This window comes from Myxine glutinosa, chromosome 2 (genome assembly GCF_964187855.1).
Source record: "Myxine glutinosa chromosome 2, kmMyxGlut1.1, whole genome shotgun sequence".
NCBI classification, from domain to species: domain Eukaryota; kingdom Metazoa; phylum Chordata; class Myxini; order Myxiniformes; family Myxinidae; genus Myxine; species Myxine glutinosa.
The window spans coordinates 239,448,908-239,476,480 of NC_136262.1; the positions used below are offsets into that span (position 1 = coordinate 239,448,908).

General features: G+C 45.6%; 1 protein-coding gene across 1 annotated transcript; it reads right to left on the bottom strand.

The window, feature by feature from the left end:
* Positions 1 to 922: 922 nt before the first annotated feature.
* Positions 923 to 27,573, bottom strand: UBTD2 (ubiquitin domain containing 2; the record flags this gene model as incomplete). Its single annotated transcript, XM_068106051.2, is given in 3 exon segments — positions 923 to 3,114; positions 7,478 to 7,714; positions 27,537 to 27,573. Coding segments are annotated over 3 exon segments (690 nt in total), but the record flags the coding sequence as incomplete, so codon positions are not given.

Below are 27,573 nucleotides of genomic sequence, written 5' to 3' on the forward strand. Positions count from 1 at the left end.
TTCCATCCTATGAGAATGCATGAAATAAACGGTTGTGAATCAATCATCTTGCACACATTTCCGTCCCATCCCAAAATGTTTTGTAATAGTTTTACTACATCAATCGTGCCCCTCCCTTTTTTAACTTGAACAAGGGAAGACGAGTTTTACACACAGACGAGGTTGAAAAGTAACCCATACAGAAAAAAAAATAGACTACCAGTACATGAGAGTACTATACTCACAGGAAGTGTGTTGTAATGGAACGTGGAGGACTTCTTAAAAGACAAGACTTCCCACAAAGTGCCATTGCCAATTATAATCTCAGTGCTTTTAGCAGTTTCCTTCATCATAATCATCAATGTACCGTACGTACTCTTTGCAGAGGATCGGTTCTGCCAAAGCAATCTTTTGGCAAGGGTTAAAATCCTGGACGGGTCGCCGCACCGACACGGGAATTTGGAATTTGTTCAGGATGCCGGCGATAACTCGGTCCTCTTTGTGAAGGACACAGTGAGATCTTTAACGCCCGCCAACCAATGCTGGCAGACATGGCATCCGGTTTAACGTCCATCCGAGGGACGACGCACACATTGATGAATCGCTCTGCTTGCGAAACACCGGGAAGACAGTCTGTAGCTGCGTCGTGATTCTAACACAGGGTAGACGACTCCGAGAGGACTGTGCCTACCTCTAAGGTTCTAAGCTATCTTGCTAGCCCACAGCTTCCTTCGCCACGTCACTTTCCCCAGTTACATAGCAACATGCACACAACTCAAAAGAACCCCAATTGGAAGAAAATACCGACGAACAAAAATGAATGAATGAATGAAACAGGATGCGTTGTTTAAGAATATCGCTTCCAGAGACTGCATTCTACACAAAACTTGCAGTTTTTTTGTACAAATTTCATAGTAAACTTTAAAAAAACTATACATAAAAATCACTGACCTCATTGTTTATTGTCCAAGTGGGCGAACAGGAACTTTATAAAATAAAAAAATAAAAAAGGAAAATGAACAGCACATGCTAACCTTTTGCACACTGGATCTTCAAGTGCACATACAAAATGTCAAATATATACCAGGCTATGAAGTGAGACCCGGATTTCAACTTTTGCCCATCTCCCTTTATGCACGTGCGTTCTACACAAGCTGTAAACAATTTGGCATCAGTGCACACCTGTTTTGGGGAAAAAAAGAAGCACATCAGAAATTAATGCGCGACACGGCTAGCTCGCCCAAAGTAGTGTGCTAAGGGGTGTTGCAAAACATTTTACCTTTTTTTCCCCCGATAACCCGTTACGGTTGTGCATCAAAGGAAGCATGTCTTGGGGGGGAAGTAAAATGTTTTGCAACACCCCTTACACACAGTCTAGCCCAGCCGTTAACCGGGCCTCAGCATCGCGGATTATGCGCGGCAACCATTTCTTAAATGATCGAAACATATTGTGGACGCAAACCTGCCGGGCAGGGTGCGACTTAGTGTTGGGATTGTGCAGATGGTCGTGAGGTCACATAATCGTTGCAGCGATGAAAACAAAATTTAAATAAATAAAAAGACCTGCCGAAGTCAAATCCAAGCTTATTGCTGGTCAGTGGTCACTTTCGGTAGAACAATCGATGAGAAATAATTTGCACTTTGGTCAGTTCATTGGAGATGTAGAATAAGCATAAACTCATATGCACAAAATATAGTAAATTTTAGGTTTCGGGTAATGGATACAGTTGGGGAAAAAAAAAGAAAAAAGAAAAAAAAGCTGATTAATTTACAATTGTTGATTATATAATTATCAAGTACATGACTCGCAAAACATGCTAAATGACAAGGAGCTGCAGATACCGAATTACAAATGCATCTCCGTCTATTAAATTCTCTTGGATTATGGTTTGTGTTGTGATCAACTTGAAAAAAAAAAAGGATCGTTCCGAGCTCGCGCAGGACAAACCACGTTCCAAACGAATGTTTCACGTAGTGTGTGGACCTACGTGGTAGTGTAATGTCCCATTGTACAAAGGACGTTTCAGCACCTTACGAGTTGCCGAAGCAATCTCCGCGCACTTTTTCACGAGATCTGAGTTACAAGCAGCAGTGAGGTTTTGATTTCTCAGTGACATTGTTCGAGTACGGCACATCGAGTCCCATTCAAGAAACAAGGGACTGACAAATGTCAGGCAAACAACAACAAAAAATTGCTCCTACCTTCAGTCCTATCTAATATCCCCTGCTACTCTTGTATTCGGTTTTGCGGACACACAGATAGCAAAATCAATGGCACTTTATGACGACTGAAGAACGAATCGCCGCCGATTTAATTTTATCTGAGTGAAGCAAAATTTATCTCGTATTTGAATGTAAAGGTCAATTCCAATTTGGAGTAGCGTAAAGGTAAAGCGTTTATACATGCATAAAAGATGAGTGTGCAATCACCGAGCAGCCCTATTGAGACCACTACGTGGCAGCTACGATCGATGGGTGAGCGATAAGGAGGGCATAGAGAAAATGGAGGAAGGATGAAAAACAAAAATGATGAGGTCAGGATAAACCTTCGGATGATCAAACAATGGTCTTACAGCCAAGAAACTAATTTTGTACTGAGCAAAAACAACAACAACAACAACAACAAACCTACATCAAGCCCTTCGAGGCACTGCAGGTGCAGGCACAGTCAATGACTGGGTGACTGCCAAGCACTTTTTCAAAACCATGCCATCAACAATCAGTTCTCAACTGGTGTGGGTTCTTCTTGAACTGGTGGTGGTGCTGGCGTTAACACCACTTGAACCAGAAAATCCCGGGGGATTTTGAGGTCCGCGAGATGTGTTCGATCTCCCAGCAAGCGGCCCGAATAAAACCAACGTTGACGAGCTGGCTCGAGGCTCGCCTCAGCCTGGCACAACCTGCGCTTCGCCTGGTTCACAGTGTCCGTTGTACGAATGATCAACACCATATCACGGCCCGTTGATAGGCGCAGCCGGAGCGGATATTCACAGCCTCCAGTGTCAGAATCAAGGCCGACACCACCACCGATGTCTTCAGTTGAATCTTCTGTGATGAGGTTGATTGGTGGCACAAGGCAGTAGACGGGCAACTGGTAGCGGTTTCCCAGCTCATCATAGCAGTCAGTAAGTGTCCCTATGACAGATGTAAACAGAGGGGAAAGAATATATGTGAAAACACATGCAGACATTTTCTCTAACTGCAGCACAAAACAATGCATGTATATATATATGAGTATGTATGCACATATTATATGTAAGAGCGATGGAGGACTCAAGTCCGGACTAGCACTCGAGTCCATCTTTTGGGAGATTCTTCAAGATTCGGAACGCTAAGGATTCGGACTCGGAGTGCCAAGGGTTCGGGCTCGAAGTGCCAAGGATTCGGGCTCGGAATGCCAAGGATTCGGACTCGGAATGCCAAGGATTCGGACTCGGAATGCCAAGGATTCGGACTCGGAATGCCAAGGATTCGGACTCGGAATGCCAAGGATTCGGACTCGGAATGCCAAGGATTCGGACTCGGAATGCCAAGGATTCGGACTCGGAATGCCAAGGATTCGGACTCGGAATGCCAAGGATTCGGACTCGGAATGCCAAGGATTCGGACTCGGAATGCCAAGGATTCGGACTCGGAATGCCAAGGATTCGGACTCGGAATGCCAAGGATTCAGACTCGGAATGCCAAGGATTCGGACTCGGAATGCCAAGGATTCGGACTCGGAATGCCAAGGATTCGGACACAGCACGATTCAGGCAAAATTTATTGTACAGTAAAACTTCACCATTTGCGGATTTGCTTACCTCTGTATACCCATTCACCATTCACAGCATACAATGCTTCACATTCTGCAATGTGGATTTTTTTTTCCCACCATCCATCACTCAGGGTTCAAAAGTTGTTTATCACTGTTGTTTTAATTTTGGCTGTACTCCACGTGGAATTCAAAAATTAATTACTCCATTGTGTGGAGGGGACAATGCCGAATAAAATGAGATGATTGACGAACCCTATATGACTTAAAAGGAACTAAAAATGTAAAAAGGCCGTTTGGACCATCCTTTCCATATCGTACTCCAATCTTTCCACACGATACATCATACTAAATTAGCAACAGATGTGAAAATATCTTCGAAATACATTTTCTACATAACACGTATTAAATCTAATTATGTCCTTTTTAATACAAATTTGTGTAATTGAGTTTTTCTGTAATCTCAGCATCTCTATTTCCATAGCAGCAAAAGTCCGTGGGAGGTTTGCTGTATATTTGAGAGATTCGAACAGTTATGGTTACGTTTTAGTTATTAAGACTACATTCACGACGTTGTTACCTCCACCACCGAAGGTGGATGGAGGTTGTTTTCACCCCTGTCTGTCTGTCTGTTTGTTTGTTTGTGAACAAAATATCTCAAAACGTTGTGGACTGATTCGGACGAAATTTGGCAGAGATGTAGGTAGCGTACGTCACAAGGACGAAATGGATAGATTTTGGTGAAGATCCGGATTTGGATCTGGCTACTAGAATTTTTAAATGTGATTCTTCACCATCGGGAGACAGGGCCAAAAAGGATACATAGCAGGATATTTAAAAAGGTTGTGGACGGATTTGGACGAAACTTGGTGGAACTGTTGGGTGTCTGACAAGAACAAATAGATTCGATTTTGGTGAAGATCTGAATATGGATTCGGATATGAGAATTATTTAATTTTTTACGTGATTCTTCACCATTGGGAGATGGGGCCAAAAATGATACATAGCAGGATATCTCAAAAAGCTATGGATGGATTTGGACGTAACTTGGTGGACTGGTTATGTGTGTGACAAGGACGAATCGATTCGATTTTGGTGAAGATCTGAATATGGATTCGGATATGGGAATTATTTAATTTTTTAAGTGATTCTTCACCATTGAGTGATATGGCCAACCAGGAGTGCCGTTCTAGTTTTATTGCAATACTATGAAGTAGTAAGTACTGACGTTAATTATTGTCATTCTGCATATTAAGTGAATGGAGAAAAATCGTATGAACAAATCAGTTTTCAAACAAAGTGGAAAAGGGATCAGAACGGTGCTCGTAGTGGTGCCTGAGTGTTGTAATATTTTCTGCACAAGCATGAACTATGATTATGGACCCCCTTTTGCAGGAGAAATTTGCATATTTACTGGACAAGATTCGTATGTTATGAGAAACTTTGTAGTCTGAAAAGAATGAGCAAACTACAACAAGAGGGTCATACTACGGAATAAAATCTTGATGCAAGTAACAAGTTACACTGTTAGTCTCCAATTTGATATTTATTATTGTCCGCATTTACGTAATACTGTACATAAGTACAAATAAAGTCGCTATCTTTTGCCACTTCACAATACACTTACAGCGAAGGACTCGGACCAGGTGGATTCAAATACAACGTGTGTGTGTGTGTGTGTGTGTGTGTGTGTGTGTGTGTGTGTGTGTGTGTGTGTGTGTGTGTGTGTGTGTGTGTGTGTGTGTGTGTGTGTGTGTGTGTGTGTGTTATATATGGCTTCATTGCACATTTGTTCATTATGTGCATTGCTCTCATTTTCCATTTTAACAAATATATTTTTACCCTCAGACAATTTGGGCCCAAGTGGCATTGTCGTGGATGTTACTGTCTATCCACCGATCGGTCCGTCCAGCTGATAGGTTTTTCAATTCTGGTCCATGTTTCAGTAAGTGTTTGAGGCAGGTAAATGGAAATTACGTGGTAGATAGTCCGACTTATGTTGATGTGAATTTTAATGGTTTTACACTTCAGATCTCTGTCAGTCTGCATGTTTGTCTGTTAACGATTTTTGGGACTGGATCTTAGGGGTAAGAGGTAGTAAGTAGGTTGCTGAAATGTACGTGGTATGCCATCTGTCTTATGTAGACGTGCCTTTGAGGTAACGTAGATGATTGTGTAGACGTGACCTTACACATTCTGTGTCAGAGGCGTCATACCTCATTCAGCAAGAAACATATTGGATTATATTGTTGCTATTATAGGAAAGGGACCCATAACTGCTTGGGCTACTTGTGCCTTCTTGATGCAGCCTGAGGTTTAAATCTTATTCTTCCTCTTTATTTACAGCACAAATTATTTCCACCTTGTTGTGAGATCGGCTGGAGTTCAGCTTTTTGGCCCAATATTTAAATGGTGTTGGGCTAGCGGCTAGGGTGCCGGCTTAGGATCCTAGGATCCTGGGTTCGAATCCCGGTCGATCGCTGAATTAACGCCAGGGGGGTCGACTCAGCCTGTCATCCTTCCGAGGTCGGCTAATTGAGTACCAGTTCACTGGTAATTCCCTGTTTGTCGTAAAAGGCGACAAAAAGGGTTGGCAGCAGGAAGGGCATCCAGCCATAAAACATTGCTTCAAAAAGGGGACCAACAAAAACAACAACAACCACGGTGCCCGAAAAAGGCCAACCCCCGCTTTGCGGGGGAAAATGGCCTCTAAGGGTGGGGTTTTTTTTTTTTGTGAGATCGGCTGGAGTTCTTGCCAGTTCAGCTTTTTGGCCCAAGATTTAAATGAACCGACTGGCCAGACGTGATGTTTGACTGAAGGTGGCATTTAGAATTTGTTCATGCTGCAGGAGATAACTCTTCTGCTCTTCGCAAAAGATACTGTGGAATATTAAACATCCACCAAGAGGAGTCATCGGGTTCATCGTCTTTCTCATGAACGATGTACACTTTACAGCATTGCCCTGGATGTGAAACACCGCAGTGGCAGTTTATAGCTGGGCCAAGATTCAAACCCAGGCTAGACAGTTCAAAGATGAGTGCGCATACCTAAAAGAATCCCATCCCCAGGCCTTGACTTGTCAATTCCACTATTCCCACATTCTTGGGTTGAGGGTAATGCAGCTTTGCTGCCTATTTTCTCTCTTGATTCACTTATGCTTAAGGGATGTGGGCAGCAATGCTTGTAAGCAGTGGTGGTGGTTCGTATGTAGCCTGTGGCTGCTTGGCTACATCATTTTTTTCCTGGGGCATGACTATGCCGCTGATGCAATGCCCCATTACCAGTCAGGTGGCACTCATTTTGCCTACCTTGGAAGGATGACAAACTGAGTCAACCCACCTGGTGTTAATTCAACGGCATGACAGGGGCTCGAACTCAGGACCCTAAGATCTCAAGCCAACCACCTTAGCCGTTAAATCAACACCAGGCTTCTTGTAAGCAGTATTTGGTGCCCATACCAACCTTCCTTTATAAGAGGGTGGGCTTCACACATTTCTTGAGCTCTTCGTAAGACCTACAAAGTGTCTTGCAAATGCTATTTTAAAACAAATTAAATACAAATCAGCATATTGATGGAATGGTAGAGTTGGTCACATGCTGCATTCAAAGGAAAGATGTTTAATCACTCCAAAGTATAATCCCCCCATACCCTGCACCCCCTCAATGTGTGCTATTTGTCCTCAATGAAGAAAAGTCCCAAATAGGTCATAAATATACCATTTTGGTGGGAAAGATGTACACACCATGTGGTAGTGAGATGCTGGCACCATCCACAATGGCCTGTGCCAGGTCGTAATCATTAGACTCAAAGGCACAGGAAGCAGCACGAAGGGCATCCCAGATCTCCTTGCGACCCTCGAAGGCTGGTGCAGTGTCCCAGAACTCATCCCGCTTGCTACGTAGCTGACCCTCAGTCATGGGATAATTGCTTTTCCATTTTGGACGCTCCTTCCTCAAGGTCTGATTCCGGCCTAATGCCACTGCAGGAAGAATTATTTGCATTAAACAAGTTCATTTTCCAAGAGGAATATTTTATAGATTTTATGTACGTGGTATGCCATATATATATCATACAACCAATAAAAGACGCTAAGTTACATTCAACATGACACAACATGTTCAGATTGAACTTGGCCATCATTTTATACAAGATAGAAAATGGGGGAACGGAACACATATTTAAACTACTCTAATTGATAGAGTACATGTAGATCTTTCTGGTGAATAACAGAAACCTAGAAGACCAAAAATATATAAAAAGAGGAATATGCTTCACACAACCCTCGACAAAAAAAGGAAATTTTTACTTATTGTAAAAATAGACATCCACCTGATTGTTCTTCTTCTTTTTTAATTCCCATAATTATACCCACCTTGTCGTTTTGGCCGGGGAACATTTTTGTACCGTCTTTTTTTTTTTTTTTGGTAATGTCTGACGTATTATCATGGTGTTACAAGTTTCCCGTCCGTAATTCTGGGGGAATTATGTACGGGTTGTTCACTAGTACAAAATAATATGTACAAACAAAAAAAGGAGTTGAAAGGAGGAAAAAAAATTGAACAAAAAAAAAGAGAAAAGGCACGCATTTTGTGTTACAGATTTTAAAACTGCGAATGATGGACAGCACACAACTTACCACCCACCTGCCCTAGAATTCATTCCATCATTCTTGTCAATGCAGCACAATAAGAATTGAGAACTTTTTAACGACCGTCAAATGAATAGATAAAATGCACAAAACAAATATAATTGTAGAAAATGACTGTACTTCATCAGTTTACACATACAGTCACGTGAAAAAATAAGTACACCTCATGCAAAGTTTTGACTTTTTCAACATATTTCAACATACAGCTATTTGATCTTCATTTCAACAATATTGATAGATAAAGGTGATATAATATAACAAATATCATGAAACATTTACATTTTGTAATCCATTGTATAATTTAAATAAACATAAATGCAAATTACGCATGTGGAAAAAGTAAGTACACCCTTGGCTCTAATAGGTGCTATTGCCCCCTTTGGCAGAAACAACCTCAAGTAGGCGTTTCTTATAACTGTCCACCAGTCTCTGACATCGACTGGGAGAAATTTTTGCCCACTCCTCCATGCAGAATTCTTTCAGCTGTGCGATGTTTGAGGGGTTTCCTGCATGCACAGCGCGTTTCAAATCCCCCCCACAACATCTCGATGGGATTTAGATCCGGGCTTTGACTTGGCCATTCCAGAACCCTCCATTTCTTTCTTTTCAGCCATTCCTTGGTGGATTTACTGGTATGTTTCAGGTCATTGTCATGTTGCAAAGTCCACCTTCGGTTGAGCTTCAACTTTCCGACAGATGGCCTCACATTATCCTCAAGCACCCTCTGGTACAATGAAGAATTCATAGTGGATTCTATGATGGTGAGCTGCCCAGGCCCTGATGCAGCAAAGCTGCCCCAAACCATAATATTTTCACCACCATGCTTTACAGTTGGTATCAGGTTCTTGTGGTCAAATGCTGCCTTTGGTTTTCTCGAAACATGTCTTCTGGTACTGTGGCCAAATAGCTCTACCTTTGACTCATCTGTCCAGAGCACATTGTTCCAGAAGTGCTGGTCTTTGCCTAGGTGTTCATTGTCAAACTTTAGTCTTGCCCTGATGTTCTTTCTGGACAGCAAAGGTTTCCTCCTGGCACACCTCCCATGTAGATCAAATTTGTGCAGCCTCTTTCTAATGGTAGACTTATGTACTTTGACATAAACAGTGGCAAGAGCTACCTGTAGGTCCCGTGATGACATTCTGGGGTTCTTCGAGACTTCTTTCAGCATCTTGCGGTCTGCTCTCGGGCTGAACTTGCTGGGGCGGCCTGGCCTGAACAAGTTGGCAGTTGTTTGGAATCTTCTCCACTTGTAGATGATCTTCCAGATAGTCGAATGATTGATTTCAAATTGTTTGGAGATCTTTTTAAATCCCTTCCCAGACTCGTAGGCATCTATAACCTTCTTTCTGAAGGCCTCAGAGAGCTCTTTTGATCTAGGCATGGTGACGCCGCACACTTCAACAACAAAGAGCAAACCAAACTAAATGTCTGAGGTTTAAATAACACAGGTTCCTCCAAGATCCTCTCTAACGATGTTCTAATGATTTGCACCTGAGCTGGTGCACCTGATTCTAATTTTAGGTATTTGAAGTAGTGATAAATGTAGGGGTGTACTTACTTTTTCCACATGCAAAATTTGCATTTATGTTTATTTAAATTATACAATGGACTACAAAATGTAAATGTTTCATGATATTTGTTATATTATATCACCTTTATCTTTCAATATTGTTGAAATGAAGATCAAATAGCTGTATGTTGAAATATGTTGAAAAAGTCAAAACTTTACATGGGGTGTACTTACTTTTTCACGTGACTGTATTAACCCAACAACACTCGTGTGGAGTTTACATGGACCCTAAGGTCATGCATTCACTTTATAGAAACAAAAGTTTTATCCACTTCTGTTTGTCAATGTACAGTCATCTTTACAAGAACTTTAGTATGACAATTTATTGGATAAAATTACGAGGATATTACATTTGTGATTGGCTGTGGTTCCCAACCTGTCTGTTGACCCATACGGGTCGGCAAGGCCATCAGCATGTGTCCGCGAAAGAAAATAGAAAAGAGAAGAAACTAGAGAGTTCATAGAACACCTTACCCCAAGAAAAAATTCAGATTAAGTGGCTTTGAGAAGAAAGATGTGAGACTTCGTTGGAACTTAGACATGGTACTTTATTGGAAATTGTTTGTTGGAAGAAGAAGATGAGGAGGGAAGAATCTCGAAGTTCCTCCGCCCTGTGAGAGTGAGTGGCACATTTGATTGGTCGAGACTGCGTACAAGTACTACTAAACTGAAGGTTTTTGAAATCGCGAAAATGACGATTTGTGTTACACACTGTTCAAGTATATAATTCAATTGAAATAAAATAAAGATTTTAAAGGTCGTATTAAAAAAAAACAAAAAAAACCTATTGAATCAGAAGTTTACCACCATTGATACACCATCTACTACACCACATTATTTAACATCTTAAAGGGGAACCCAAACACTCACACCACCTTGATGCTAATCTATCCCATGATACCCAACAATACATTATTTATACTATCAACGGTACCTGCCCTATGGGCGGGGCTTCAATTGGGAGGCCCAAATGAAAAGGCAAAATATCAGAAATTGAAGGCTTTTTTTATTTTAAACGATATACAGACTTGGCATTTAATATGGAATTTGTTTTTTTTCTTGACTTGGGCTTACTTTCTGAACTCAGTATATCAATCTGGTGAGTTTATTTTACCCTTCGGTGATGTCTTTGTTGAAAGAACCATGTCACTGATTGTCTTTCGCAGCAAGAAGTCAATAACAGGATTATATCACAGGTGGCGTGACAAAATGTAAGGACAGGTACATTTGACGATTGGCTTCACAATCGGGTATATAACGGTTGTTGCGTTCTGTATTGGTGGAAAACAACTGCTGCACGTCACAAAAGTTATTGCCGCTTCCTCTGGAGATGGTCCGTCAACTTGACAATGCTGTTTGTCATGGAGTGGTGGCTTTACGAAATTGTGGCATGAAACAGCGTGCTATTGCTCGGCAGTATGGCATCACTCAAGGTCAGGTGTCAAAGATCCTGAAACGAAATGCTCAGAGGGGTGTCCCTACTCCAATACCGAGGCCAGGACGTCCACGCAGAACCACAAGGAGAGATGATCGCCAGCTGCACCGGTTAGTCCGCAATGGCCGTACCAAGTCAGCTAATCGGCTTCGGGCTGAGTGGCAGCAACTGACAAATGTGCCTGTATCCAGAAGGCGAGTCAACCAACGACTGATTCAAGCAGGCTATCGTGCCAGGCGTCCCCTGAGAAAGCCACACCTGACCAGACAACACCGCCAGCGCCGATTGCAGTGGGCCAGAGAGCACCTTCAATGGCAGCCAGGACACTGGAATCACGTGACCTTCAGTGACGAGTCTAGATTTCTGGTCTATCGTCAAGATGGCCGCGTCCGAGTGTGCAGACAAGTGCATGAAGCCCACAACGAAGATTGTATAGTGCCAAGAGTCCAAGCTGGAGGTGGTCGGATGACCGTTTGGGCTGCTTTTCATGCAGGGGGCAAAACTGACCAGGTTGTTCTGAATGGAAACCTGAACCAGTTCAAGTACAGGGTCATTCTGAAAGAAACATTGCTTCCATTTGCTCGTGCAGCCTTTCGAGGAAACTTTGTCTTCCAAGATGACAATGCACGGCCTCATCGTGCTCGCATGATCCAACACTTTCTTGCTGACCGTGGTGTAGAGCATATGGAGTGGCCTGCCATGTCCCCGGATAGGAATCCGATAGAGAACTTGTGGGCAGAATTAATGCGTCAAATCGACAACTTGGACCAGCAGCCTACCATTGTGCGTGAATTGCAGCAGGCTATTGTCACTGCATGGCAAGCGATTCCTGTCCAAACTTTGGCAAGTCTCGTGAACAGCATGCCTCGACGTGTACGTGCTCTCCTGAACGCTCGTGGGGGTTACACGAAGTACTGAACTGTAATTTTACTGTCCATAATCCCAGTCATAATTTAGCTTTTGTTTTTGTTGAAAAAAAATTGGGCTAATGTGCAAAATAAAGAGATACTTCTGGAAAACGTACAGAAGTTTAACACAGTACTGTCCGTGAATTGAGTTCGATATCAGTTTCCATCACTTTCAAGGATCAATTTATTTGCTTCGAAATGTCAAATGTGGTTTTTGTTTCTTTTAAAGGTCACCTTAACAAAATCTAGAATAATTTCAACATAATTCCAATGAACTTTTGGTTCTAAGTCATCTTGAAAAGTAAGTTCACCCCCACAAAAAAAATATTCCATATTAAATGCATATTTAATGTATAATATATATTCATATATGTATATATATAATGTCTTTTTTCTGATTTATGATTTATAAAGTAGGTAATTTTGCGATCAAAAGTCGAATTCTTCTTCTTCACGCTTAGCTGTGTGGGCACACCTGGGTGCCGACCACCATATTCGTACTGTCTACGGGTTTCATCACAGAATGATTGAACTCAAACGCGAATAATTTTCGATTTTCTATAAATATGCCGGGTTGATGCGTCCTTGGTGGTTGTAGTAATAGAAACCGAGATGGTTTCATGCTACATCAATGGCTGAAAGACCTTCTGTCTGCCAGAAATTGGATGAGGTGTGTCCAAAATACCAGAGTGTGGGTCGGGCCTACAAAATGTTCGCTTTTGTGCTCAAAACATTTTACAGAGCACTGTTATGAAACAACAGAGATGGCTAGATCTTGTGGTTATCCGCCACGATTGAGAGGAGATGCAATCCCCATGATTAAGTGGAAGAAACAGCCACCGCTCGAAACTGTAAGACATTAGCTACCCAGCTACTTTCACATGCACATGGGTGATTTGAGCAGTGAATTAAGCACTTGTGTTGGCCTGCTGGCGATAGATCTCACCACGCCACCACCCCACCTCTTCCACTGGGGCAGGACATCGACACGGCATTGAAACGACAGTGGGACATTGCACAGCACAACCACAGACACAAATGGCGTCCAGGAAAAGTGTGAAACGCGACGATCCCAAAACATACAGGACACCACTCAGCCTACAACAATGGGACAAAGCATTCGCCGTCCATTTTTTTTTCCAGCGGTGTCAAGTGTGCCTGGATGGTGTCCGTGCTCTTTCGTGCCGTGTCTGTGCTCTGTCGTGCCGTATCCATGATCTGTCGTGCCGTATCCATGATCTGTCGTGCCGTGTCCGTGCTCTGTCGTGCCGTGTCCGTGCTCTGTCGTGCCGTGTCCGTGCTCTGTCGTGCCGAGTCAGTGCTCTGTCGTGCCGAGTCAGTGCTCTGTCGTGCCGTGTCAGTGCTTTTTCGTGCCGAGTCAGTGATCTGTCGTGCCGTGTCCGTGCTCTGTCCGTGCTTTGTCGTGCCGAGTCAGTGCTCTGTCGTGCCGATTCAGTGCTCTGTCGTGCCGATTCAGTGCTCTGCCGTGCCGTGTCAGTGCTCTGTCGTGCCGTGTCAGTGCTCTGCCGTGGCGTGTCCGTGCTCTGCCGTGCCGTGTCCGTCCTCTGCCGTGCCGTGCCCTGTCGTGCAGTGTCCGTGCTCTGTCGTGCCATGTCCGTGCTCTGTCGTGCCGTGTCCGTGCTCTGTCGTGCCGTGTCCGTGCGCTGTCGTGCCGTGTCCGTGCGCTGTCGTGCCGTGTCTGTGTGCTGCCGTGCCGTGTCCGTGCGCTGCCATGCCGTGTCCGTGCTCTCCCGTGCCGTGTCCGTGCTCTGTCGTGCCGTGTCCGTGCTCTGTCGTGCCGTGTGCGTGCTCTGTCGTGCCGTGTCCGTGCTCTGCCGTGCCGTGTGCGTGCTCTGTGGTGCCGTGTGCGTGCTCTGCCGTGCCGTGTCCGTGCTCTGCCGTGCCCGTGCTTTGGCATGCCGCACCGCGTCGTGTCCGAGCTTTTTCGTGCAGTGTCCGTGCTTTGTCGTGCAGTGTCCGTGCTCTGTCGTGCAGTGTCCGTGCTCTGTCGTGCAGTGTCCGTGCTTTGTCGTGCCGTGTCCGTGCTTTGTCGTGCCGTGTCTTGTCATGCCGTGCTCATGCTTTGGCATGCCGCAGCGCGCCGTGGCCGTGCTCTGTCGTGTCGTGTCCGTGCTTTGCAGTGCAGTGTCCGTGCTTTGCCGTGTCGTGTCCTTGCTTTGCCGTGCCGGGTCCGTGCTTTGTCGTGCAGTGTCTGTGCTTTGCCATGCCGTGTCCGTGCTTGGTCGTGCCGTGTCCGTGTTTTGTCGTGCCGTGTCCGTGCTTTGTCATGCTGTGTCCGTGCTTTGTCGTGCCGTGCCCATGCTGTGTTGTGCCGTATTTCTTCTGGAGTAATATAAATGATTTATCAATCAATACAAAATTCCTGATAAACTGTCAATTTAATGGAAAAACAAAACCTACCAATCTTTTGTAACATGCGACTGCCATTTTCATCTGCATTATGAGCACCGCCATCTTCACTCACACTATCTTCATTGTGTTGTGGCTAAAGTTTGTTCATGGCATAAAAAAAATTGGAGTCTAAGGGGGTCTACCGGGGGTCAAAGTGGATCCAGGTTTGACCCCCCCCCCCCCCCCCCCCAAAATCGGAATTTGCTATTTCCTCTGAAACTACACACATTATTTTGATGAAACGTGACCACGACCTTCATCACCCGTGATGTACCAAAGTTTGTTCACGACATTAAGAAATTTGAGGTTTAAAGCACTCTATGGGGGTGGTGGTAGGGGGGTCACTGTGGGTCCTGGTTTGACCCACTAAAATAGGTATTTGCTTTCTTCTTTGAAACTACACACACGATTTTGATGAAACTTGACCACAACCTTCATCACCAGTGATGTACCAAAGTTTGCTCACGACATGAAAAAAAAAATTGAGGTCTAAAAAAAAATAAAAATCGAGGTCGAACAAACATTCGCTCCAACCCACCCCCACCACAAAATGAGGTCACACTGATTTTCTACTTGTCAAAAGCAACCATTCATTGATGGAAGGCTGTGGTTTATCTTCCTTATGTTGCAATTTTATCTTGATAGTTGTATGTATGTCCTATCGTCAGTATGATTGTCGTATATGGTGGTCCGCACATTTTTTAGAGATTGAGAAGTGGTCCACCAGTACACCCAAAAAGGTTGGGTACCACTGATGTATGGCAAGTAACCACATTCAGCAATACGGCATGAGAAGCATATCTGCGTTTGATGGGGCATGCACACAGGAGGGGGTAGGGGAGCTGGAGAAGGGAGTCAGGGAAGGGTGTGGTCATGCAGGTCGATATGGATGCAGTTGGCAAAGGAAGGGGCAGACCAAAATTGAAATGGAGGAGAGGAACTTGAGAGAATCAGCGGGACTTCAGAGATAGGAGAGGACGCTCGAGATAGAGGAAGGTGGAGAGGAAAAACTTGTGGCCGAACCCACAATAACGTGGGATTAATTGGGGTCAATGAAGTATTTTTAGGTGAGCAACCAGAGAGGGTTCAGGAGAGATGGTAGACGGTTTTTCCTTTGATGAAGACTGCATATACAAGACATCCTTAGGATTGACAAGGTCAAAATTGAAGTGACGGTTACAGTGAATAACAAACGCACAACGGGGCCTTTTGGCAACATGTCACATTGTCACATATATCATATATACACATGCGCGTTTCTCCGAGAGAGGGAAAAAGAGAATTTCTAACGGAGGGAATAGACCAAACATTATGGCAGAAATAATATACTGTATTAGTAGAGGAAACGAAAGTGAAAAAGTGGCTTAGAAATTGATTTGAAAATCATTTCATGTTAGAGACAGGCATCCAGTGGGAAGAGTTAGGGCATGCGGGTGGTGCATTGGGAAAGGGTGGATGCCAACTGAGATTTTTTCGAAAAGGGTCATTTTAACCCCTTTTTTGCTAAATCAGTATTTCCGAAGTGTTGAAAAAGAGAAGAGATGTTTGTAACAATATCCCATTTATTTGCCCAGCCATTTTACTCTACATGGGGTTTTTATACATCATTTTGTTGCTGATGATATTGCCTACAAAATGCATCTCAGTATTTTTAAATATATATATAATTAATGGGTTACCATGGTTACAGTGGGGGTCAAAGGTCAACCTATGGCAAAAATATATAATTTTCTCACTTTCTAATAGAGAGGCAAAATGCCATATAAAACTAAATTTACTGGTTCTAATTGCTTTTATTTATCAATCCTCACATAGAAGAGCAGTTTTTAGTGAGGGAAGATTGATGTAATACCCCCCTGTGGGCAATTAGTGAAGGGTGAAAATTAACCTTTTCTTCAAAAATACATAGAAATTGTGAAAAAAACCTCTGTTTTGTATTTACCGGTACATGGAATTGTTAAGTGTGATGTTATAGCATACAGTATGCATTGGAAAATGTCTCCAAACCACCATGGTCAAGATTCCTAGTATTGTTTGAGACTCCATCAAAGAAGTCCTCAAGGCTGGTGAGACAGGAGCATCCCTAGTTGAAACATTCGTCTCCACTCGCCTTATTGAGAAGTCAACAGACTTTCATGCTACATTATCTAGGAACAAAACACCATCAATAAGCAGGATGTACAACGTAAGCATTCAACCAAGTGGAGCTGGCAAACAGAAAGAGATCAAAGCTGACAGGAATCTAATCCAAAGACTGGTTGTGGCAGCACAGGGAGGGAGAGATGTAGACCTGAATAACATCCTGAGGCATGAGCTTTCATCAGTCCCACGTGCACTAGCAGACACCAATGGGAAACTCCATTCTACCGACAAGTCCCAGCTTCAAGAAATGCTGACCAAGGACATAGAAGTGTCAAAAAACCTTCCCAAGAGTACAGCGAAAACCTGCTTGATCATTGTCGGCCCTGCACTGATACAAGCAATTGGCAAGCCTGAGAAATCAGAGACTTTTGGAGATCTGAGCAATGTATTCTGTACCAGTGTCTTAAACCGCTTTGGTCCCATGTACTCCAGGGTTGATGTTGTGTTCGATCGGTATCAGGAGGTCTCCATCAAGTCTGGCACAAGGGAAAAAAGAGCCGGCAAAACCCGCCCAATCAGACGTGTCATCAGTTCAAAGACCGTGAAGCTCCCCTCCAACTTCAACTCATTCCTCAGCCTCTCTGCCAACAAGGCTGACTTGGCAACATTTCTTTCCGGATCTCTCGTAGAGATGGCGGAGAAGGAGCTACAGCCAACATATGAATTAGTTGTTGCCGGCGGGTTTGAGGATTTGATGAGGGTATGGATTTCTACCGGCAGGAGCACCAACTCTTTTTGGAAGTCTTGCGAGATCACGGTGAGGTCACGTCTTTTCGAAGCTGCTCCATGCGCTCACGCTTTCGAAGCTAAGTGATATTTCTCAATCGTGTTTTTGTCGAGACTGTATCTATCTTTCGGTGTATGTACCTATAGCGTATCTTTTGCAAAATTTTCGGTGCTAATTTTTCGTACATGTATACACAATCGTCGGTTAATGGTATCGAGTATTCTGCGGCCTAGTACTCGTAGGCTTGGACTACCGTACCGTCTCCGACCTTGTGGTTTGTTTTTCTCTCAGCGATTCGTCGAATGCGCTGAAATTATTTTCGTTCACTGTTTCGTCCCAGTCGTTCACCCCGTACCTCCTTGTTTAATATCTGTACTCACAAAAAAAAAAAAAAAAAAAAAAAAAACCCCAAAAAAACTATTTCCTTCCCAGGTCTTATTCATTTATTTGTTCTTTTTGTTCGTTCGTTCTTCGTTCGCGATCACGCGGTTAGAAATGTATAATCTCTCCCCTGAACAACTATTTTCTCTCATATATTATAACACCCTTTTCTTCTTTTCCTACAAAAGGATGCTTTCGTCTTGCTCACCAAATCTATTCATTCCAAAAAATATATATAATACCATCTCTTACAGTTCCTCCTTTCTACATTCCCTAAACTATCCAGAACTCCATCCCTCCTCCAGTGTCCTCAAACGTATTTTTGACTCGAAGGTCTCAAACTCATTTTGCAAAAAATGTTCGTTTCCCATGAATCGTACACTTTTCAAAATCCATTCTCACCCCTCCCCTCCAAATCCTCCCCATCACCCATCCCTTTCAAATCTCCCCCCTTGCCCCTTCCCTCCCCTCCCTCCTAAACTCCCCCCACACCCCTCCCCTCCGAGACTCTCCCTCACTCCTCCCCTCCTAGACTCCCCTCTCACCCCTCCTCCTCAAAGCATCCTCCCTGCTTCTTCCTCCTTCCAACTTTCACCTTCATCTCCCCAAACCTTCTGCCTTGCTCTTCCCCCTCCTCAAATAACACCTCACTGTGCCTCACCCAATCTCCATCAAACCTTTTGTCCGCCCCATTCTTCCCTTTCTCCAAGCTATTCTGAAATCTCTGACACACCTTCAACAGCTCTCCCTACCTCTTCCTCCTCTTCCACATCTTACCCTACCCCTCCCCCCCCCCCTGTTCTGGACCCGATGCTCCCCCTTCCTCTTCATTAACGGTATGGACCTCAAACATCCGGGGCCTTCGCTCAAACTTGACTGACCTCTCCATACAGGTTGCTTCTGACAAACCAGATGTGATCTGCTTAACAGAAACTTTCCTCCTTCATGATGTCTCTGATGCCTTGGTATCTCTCCCAGGTTACTCCCTCCTCCGGTATGATAGACCTGAGCCTCGTCCTGGAGGTGGGGTTGCTATCTTTATAAAAAACTCTCTTCCTCACTCGCCCTCCACTGCCCTCTCTCCACCTCACCCCCAGGAATACCTTTGGCTACGGCTTCCCCTTCGCTCCCACCTTTTGTTCATATGTGTGTTGTACCGTCCACCAATCAGCGATGACTCCATCTACATCTCACTGTCTGATAATATGGACCAACTTCTATCTACCCATCCCAACTCTCTCTTCCTCATATGTGGTGATTTCAATTGTCACCATGCCAGTTGGCTGGGTGTGGGTACCTCTCTCACCAGTCATGGCACCTCAGCAAAGGACTTCTGTGACTCACTGGGATTGACACAATCTGTCAATTTCCCGACCCGGATCTCAGTCAACGGAGCATCTTCTCTTCTGGATTTGGTTATGACAAACTTCCCTGAAAATGTCTGCTGCTCTTCTTCTGCTCCAATCGGCTCATCTGATCATGTGCTTGTCAAAGTGGACATCTCTCTGACCATTCTCAGAGAGCCTCCTCAGCGTCGACGAGTCTGGCATTTCACTCAGGCCAACTGGCATGGTCTTCAAGCAGCCATCAATCATCTGGACTGGTCTCCCATCTCTACCGCCTCTGACATCAACTCATCCTGGGAATTCTTTCAAAGTAAATTGCTCTCATGCACAGATTTATACCATCTCGTCTTCAGTTGTCATACCCTTCCTCCCGTCCATGGTACACGGAATCTTGTGGTGAGGCTGTTGCCCTGAAACAACTTGCTTTCGTCTCCTAGAAAGCAAATCCAACGGAAGGAAATCTCATTTCCTTTCACAAAGCCCGAAACAAGTGTGTGTCCACCCTCAGGAGAGCCAGGAAACAATATCTCACCATTCTCAAGACCGAACTCTCTTATCTGTCTCCCTCTTCCAAATCCTGGTGGCGTCTGGTCAAATCTGTTTCTGGTGTTTGTTCCCCCTCCATCCCCTCCCTCACCTCAAACGGCTTAACGGCTGACTCCGCACGTGAAAAAGCTGAATGCCTCAACTCTGTGTTTGCCTCTAAATCTTGTGTCCCAAACCCATCCCTCTCTGTACCCACCGTACCCAGTCGTACCCAGCTGCTCCTGGACTCTGTGTCCTTTCCTCCTGACAAGGTGGAAAAGTTTCTGGCAACCCTCGACTCTGATTCTGCAACTGGTCCTGACGGCATCAGCCCACAGGTCCTAAAATCATGTTCTTCTGCACTTTCACTCCCTCTTTCTGTTCTCTTCACCCTCTCTTTTGCTCAAGGTCATCTGCCATCTGCTTGGAAATCAGCCAACATCACCGCTTTGCACAAAAAAGGTGCAAAAACAGATCCCAGCAACTACAGACCAATCAGCCTTCTCCCAATTATCAGCAAAGTCATGGAATCCATCATTGCTTCAGATATTAAATCTTTCCTCTTCTCCAATGGCTTGATCTCTGATCATCAATTTGGTTTCAGACCTGGTCACTCTACTCTGGACATGCTGCTTCTGCTTTCTCAACAATGGATGGAGGTCCTCAACGCCAAACAGGAAATTAGAGCTGTCTCCCTTGACATTTCACGTGCCTTCGATATGGTCTGGCACCCTGCTCTGCTCTCCAAACTCTCCTCCTTTGGTATCCATGGAAATCTCCACGCATGGCTGGCGGACTTCCTCTCTGGTCGTAGTCAACGTGTGGCCCTGAATGGGTTTCTCTCATCTCCTCTTCCTGTTCAGGCTGGAGTTCCCCAAGGTAGTGTTCTGGGCCCTGTGCTTTTTCTGGTCTTCATCAATGATCTCTCTGACTCTCTTGAAAATCCTCTCTATCTCTTTGCTGACGACTCTACTCTCTGTCGCTCCATTCCTCATCCCTCAGATCGGCAGCCTGCAGCCTCCTCACTCTCTGCAGACATGGACAAAATCACAGACTGGTCAAACAAGTGGAACATGTCTTTCAATCCTGACAAATCTCACACTCTTACAATGTCTCTCCGAAAGGACCGACTGGACAACCCTCCCATCTACTTTCTCAACAATCCTCTCCAAGAAGTTCTGTCGCTCAAGCTTTTGGGTCTCACTATCTGCCATGATCTTTCTTGGGAAAACCACATTTCCAAGCTGGCCTCGAAAGCCAGTCGCCGACTGGGCATCCTCCGTCGTGCGAAGTCCTTCCTTGGCTCACCTGAGCTCCTCACCACATACAAGGCTTTCAGCCGCAGCTCAATGGAATACTGTTCCCCCCTCTGGGCTGGTGCTCCTGCCTCACACCTTGCTCGGCTTCACGCTGTTGAGGCCAAAGCTTTCAGAATCATTGGAATCTCCTGCGATGTAGTCAACGCCAAGGGCCTTTCACTCACTCACCGCAGGCAGGTTGGTGGTCTTTCTGTCTTCTACCGACTCCTCTCCGGCCTTGCTCCCCCAGCTCTCTCTGTGCTCTGTCCCCCCAATATTCCTTCAGGTCGCACAAGATCTGCCTGCAACCCTCTTCTGGTTAAACTGCCAAAGTCTAGGCTCTCTGCTCACCTTCACTCTTTCATTCCCCTTTTCTCCCGCCTCTGGAACAAACTCCCCCACTCCCTTCAATCCCACTCCTCCCTCCAGGTCTTTAAAACAGCTGTTCACCACCATCTCTTATCTTCCCCCATCGAAAACCTTGATCTTTTCTACCCCCGGTAATTCACCCCAGAGTCCTTGCAGTGTTCATATGTTTTAATCCTCTCCCACCTCCCCCCAAGTCCTCCCGATGTCCCTGCTCTCAAATGTTGTGTTTGTGTCCTTCCCCCTCTCTTTTGTGTCCTTCCCCCTCTCTCCCCATCTTGTCTACCGCTCCCCTTGTTTTTTGTGTTTTGTGTGTCGGTTTGTCTTTTTGTGTGATTAATGTTAGCTCTTTCACGAGCCTCGATCTTGTATACAAAAAAAAAAAAAAAAAAAAAAAAAAAACGCAAACCATGAAGAGGCGGACACCAGGATCATCCTGCATGCCAGGGATGCGACACTACAGGGCTACCAGAGATGTGTCCTTCAATGCCGAGACACAGATGTCCTGGTTGTGGCACTGGGCCTGCGAGATCACCTATCTCCAGAGGTGTGGTTCAGTTCAGGATTGAAATCAAAACGTCCCTTCATCCCCATCCATCAGATCTCACTACCAGAAGACCAAATTCAGAGAATTATTGCATTCCATGCACTAACAGGTTGTGACACAGTCAGCCAGTTCGCTGGTATAGGGAGGAAGACTGCGTTGAAAGTGTTCACTGAAGAGTCAGCATGCCTCCAGAAGATGGGGTCTAAAAACATCAGTGACCAATTGATCCAAGACGCTGAGAAGTTTGTGTGCAAACTGTACCTAAAAACCACCCCTCTTACGGCAATTGATCAAGTTCGCCGAGAAATGTTCCTTCAAGGAAAGCGTTTGCTTGATGCTCTTCCCCCCTCCAAGGATGCACTGGAAATGCATATTCGTCGAGCAAACTACCAATGCCTTGTCTGGAAGGAGTCACTAAGCCCAGTGCAAGATCTGCCTGATCCAACAACAAGTGGATGGAAGGATGATAGTAGTGGAAACCTCGTTCCCAATTTGATGACCCTGAGCCCTCTTCCAAAAGCTTGCAAGGAGCTTGTGAGCTGCTTTTGCACATCTGGTTGTGGAAAAAGATGCGGCTGTTTCCGTGCAGGACAAAAGACCTGCATTCGTGCTTGCACTTGTAGGGGATCATGCACCAATTCACAGGATGATGATGAAGATGTGTAGGTAGTCGGAGCCCCGGTTCAAACTATGTTATCCGTAGGTTGTTGGCAAACAGAATAAAGTCTCAAACAATACTAGGAATCTTGACCATGGTGGTTTGGAGACATTTTCCAATGCATACTGTATGCTATAACATCACACTTAACAATTCCATGTACCGATAAATACAAAACAGAGGGTTTTTTTTCACAATTTCTATGTATTTTTGAAGAAAAGGTTAATTTTCACCCTTCACTAATTGCCCACAGAGGGGTATTACATCAATCTTCCCTCACTAAAAACTGCTCTTCTATGTGAGGATTGATAAATAAAAGCAATTAGAACCAGTAAATTTAGTTTTATATGGCATTTTGCCTATCTATTAAAAGTGTGAGAAAATTATATATTTTTGCCATAGGTTGACCTTTGACCCCCACTGTAACCATGGTAACCCATTAATTATATATATTTAAAAAAATACTGAGATGCATTTTGTAGGCAATATCATCAGCAACAAAATGATGTATAAAAACCCCATGTAGAGTAAAATGGCTGGGCAAATAAATGGGATATTGTTACAAACATCTCTTCTCTTTTTCAACACTTCGGAAATACTGATTTAGCAAAAAAAGGGTTTAAAATGACCCTTTTCGAAAGGATCTCAGCTGGCATCCACCCTCCCCCGGTGCACCGCCCCATTCCCTACCTGTTTCCAGTGGATGCCTGCTTTTAACATGAAATAATTTTTCAAAATGAATTTTTCAGGCTCATTTCCTCTACTATATAACAAAACTTCATCTCAAATGTCACATTTAGATAGATCAAAAACCATCTTTTTGCATCACACTGATCTGCATCTTTACCAAAAATTAAAATGAAGTAATAATTTGGCGATTGAGCTTTCTTAAGTTTCTGTAAAACAAAGGACACTCCATGGAGAGGCAACGGCATCTCTATCCGCTTCCCCATTGTAACGTGTCCGGTATTAAATGGGGCATCACAGCCAGAGTGGCAACGTCAGGGGCATCGAGTTCGCCAAAGCAAACATATCGTGAGACAGAGCGTCACGTGAGAAGGGAGAGGTGCACCGCGTGCGTGCCACAGCAGAGTACGACGGGAGAGGAGCACCGCGTGTGTGCCACAGCAGAGTATGACGGGAGAGGTGCACCGCGAGCGTGCCACAGCAGAGTACGACGGGAGAGGTGCACCGCGTGCGTGCCACAGCAGAGTACGACGGGAGAGGCGCACCGCTTGTGTGACACAGCAGAGTACGACGGGAGAGGTGCACCGCGTGCGTGCCACAGCAGAGTACGACGGGAGAGGCGCACCGCGAGCGTGCCACAGCAGAGTACGACGGGAGAGGTGCACCGCGTGCGTGCCACAGCAGAGTACGACGGGAGAGGCGCACCGCTTGTGTGACACAGCAGAGTACGACGGGAGAGGTGCACCGCGTGCGTGCCACAGCAGAGTACGACGGGAGAGGAGCACCGCGTGTGTGCCACAGCAGAGTATGACGGGAGAGGTGCACCGCGTGCGTGCCACAGCAGAGTATGACGGGAGAGGTGCACCGCGAGCGTGCCACAGCAGAGTACGACGGGAGAGGTGCACCGCGTGCGTGCCACAGCAGAGTACGACGGGAGAGGCGCACCGCTTGTGTGACACAGCAGAGTACGACGGGAGAGGTGCACCACGTGCGTGCCACAGCAGGGTACGACGGGAGAGGCGCACCGCTTGTGTGACACAACAGAGTACGATGGGAGAGGTGCACCGTGCGCGTGACACCTCCGAGTACGACGGGAGAGGTGAACCGTGCACGGCCACAGGCAGGTACGATCCTGAACTTTCGTTTTGGCAAAAACTGTTTTGAAGGCAATTCACACCTTGATCACAACACTACACTATGACAACACTCACAGATTTCATAAACCCTTTAGGGAAGTACCACCACAAATAATGCACTACTACAACCACCACAAACTGCACTACTACAACCACAATAAGTGCACTACAACCACCACAACAACCACAAACTGCACTACAACCACAACAACCACCACAAACTGCACAACTACAACCACCACATACACTACACTTCTACAACCACCACAAACTGCACTTCAACCACAACAAACTGCACTACTACAACCATGACATACACTACACTTCTACAACCACCATAAAGTGCACTACAACCACCACAATCTGCACTACAACCACCACAACAACCACCAACCAAAACTGCACTATTACAAACCACCACAAACACTGCACTACTGCAATTACCACAAACACGACACTACTACAACCACGACAAACACTACCCTACTACAACCACTACAAAGCCTGCACGATGACGACTACAACTACAAAGCCTGCACAACCATTCCATTACAAAGATGGCAGATGCTCCACAATATTGACAGCAGGTGGCAAACAAATAGAACGGTAGAAGAAGATGGCAGTCCGAACAATACAACTATAAAGATGGTCGACCCACTACCACACCAAAGGGACCCACCATCAGACCAAAGGGACCCACCATCAGACCAAAGGGACCCACCATCAAACCAAAGGGACCCACCATCACACCAAAGGGACCCACCACCACACCAAAGGGACCTACTACCACACCAAAGGGACCCACTACCACACCAAAGGGATCCACTACCACACCAAAGGGATCCACTACCACACCAAAGGGACCCACTATCACACCAAAGGGACCCACCACTAGACCAAAGGGACCCACCACCACACCAAAGGGACCCACTATCACACCAAAAGGACCCACTACCACACCAAAATGACCCACTACCACACCAAAATGACCCACTATCACACCAAAGGGACCCACTATCACACCAAAAGGACCCACTACCACACAAAAAGGACCCACTATCACACCAAAAGGACCCACTATCACACCAAAAGGACCCACTATCACACCAAAGGGACCCACTACCACACCAAAAGGACCCACTATCACACCAAAGGGACCCACTATCACACCAAAAGGACCCACTACCACACCAAAATGACCCACTATCACACCAAAGGGACCCACTATCACACCAAAAGGACCCACTATCACACCAAAAGGACCCACTACCACACAAAAAGGACCCCCTATCACACCAAAAGGACCCACTATCACACCAAAAGGACCCACTATCACACCAAAAGGACCCACTATCACACCAAAAGGACCCACTATCACACCAAAGGGACCGACTATCACACCAAAGGACCCACTATCACACCAAAGGGACCCACCACCAGACCAAGGGAACCCACGACCACACCAAAAGGATCCACTACCACACAAAAGGGACCCACTACCACACCAAAGGGACCCACCATCAGACCAAAAGCGACCCACCATCAGACCAAAGGGACCCACCACTAGACCAAAGGGACCCACCACAAGACCAAAGGGACCCACCATCACACCAAAGGAACCCACCATCACACCAAAGGGACCCACTACCACACCAAAGGGACCCACTACCACACCAAAGGAACCCACTACCACACCAAAGGGACCCACTACCACACCAAAGGGACCCACTACCACACCAAAGGGACCACTACCACACCAAGAGGACCCACTATCACACCAAAGGGACCCACCATCACACCAAAGGAACCCACCATCACACCAAAGGGACCCACCACCACAGCAAAGGGACCCACTACCACACCAAAGGGACCCACTAACACAACAAAGGGACCAACTACCACACCAAAAGGACCGACAATCATGCCAAAAGGACCCACGACCACACCAAAAGGACCCACTACCACACCAAAAGGACCCACTATCACGCCAAAGGGACCCACTATCACGCCAAAGGGACCCACTATCACGCCAAAGGGACCCACTATCACGCCAAAGGGACCCACTATCACGCCAAAGGGACCCACTATCACGCCAAAGGGACCCACTATCACGCCAAAGGGACCCACTATCACGCCAAAGGGACCCACTATCACGCCAAAGGGACCCACCATCACGCCAAAGGGACCCACCATCACGCGAAAGGGACCCACCATCACACCAAAGGGACCCACAACCACACCAAAGGGACCCACTATCACACCAAAAGGACCCACTATCACACCAAAAGGACCCACTATCACACCAAAAGGACCCACTATCACACCAAAGGGACCCACTACCACACGAAAGTGATGCACTATCACATCAAAGGGACCCACTACCACACCAAAGGGCCCCACTACCACACCAAAGGGCCCCACTACCACACCAAAGGGACCCACCATCAGACCAAATGGACCCACCACTAGACCAAAGGGACCTTTTAGTCTATCACACCAAAGGGACCCACCATCAGACCAAAGGGACCCACCACCTTCATCATTACCAAAACTGTAGATTCATCACTAAAGTTGTAGAACTACCACCAGTCCACCATAAGCACAACAACATACGCGGAATCACCTCTACCACAAATATTACGGTGGACCCACCACGACGGTTACCACAAAAATCGCGCCACAGTCACCACCACGACTGCGGAAGGACATTCGATTACCTCAGTAAACAGTAACAGTAGCACTTGCTTGTGGAGGTTTGAAATGTCAGGAAGGTTCCGAAAAAGGCGGTGTTTTTAAGTAGTGAAAGTTTGCGAGTCGTGACGAACCGGGGGCTGATAAATAAATAACTAAACACACTTATTATACTGAGGGGGTATGGGAAGAAGAGAAGGGGGTTTGTTCGACCGTATACACAAGGCGGGACTGAGTGGTGGGGCAAAGGGGGGCACGACGGAATAAATGGACGGACATGTTACCTCAGACTATTTATAGGGTGAGGAGACAGAGGACACTCACCTCCCGTCACCTCAGAGTTGTCGTTGAGGCTGTTGCT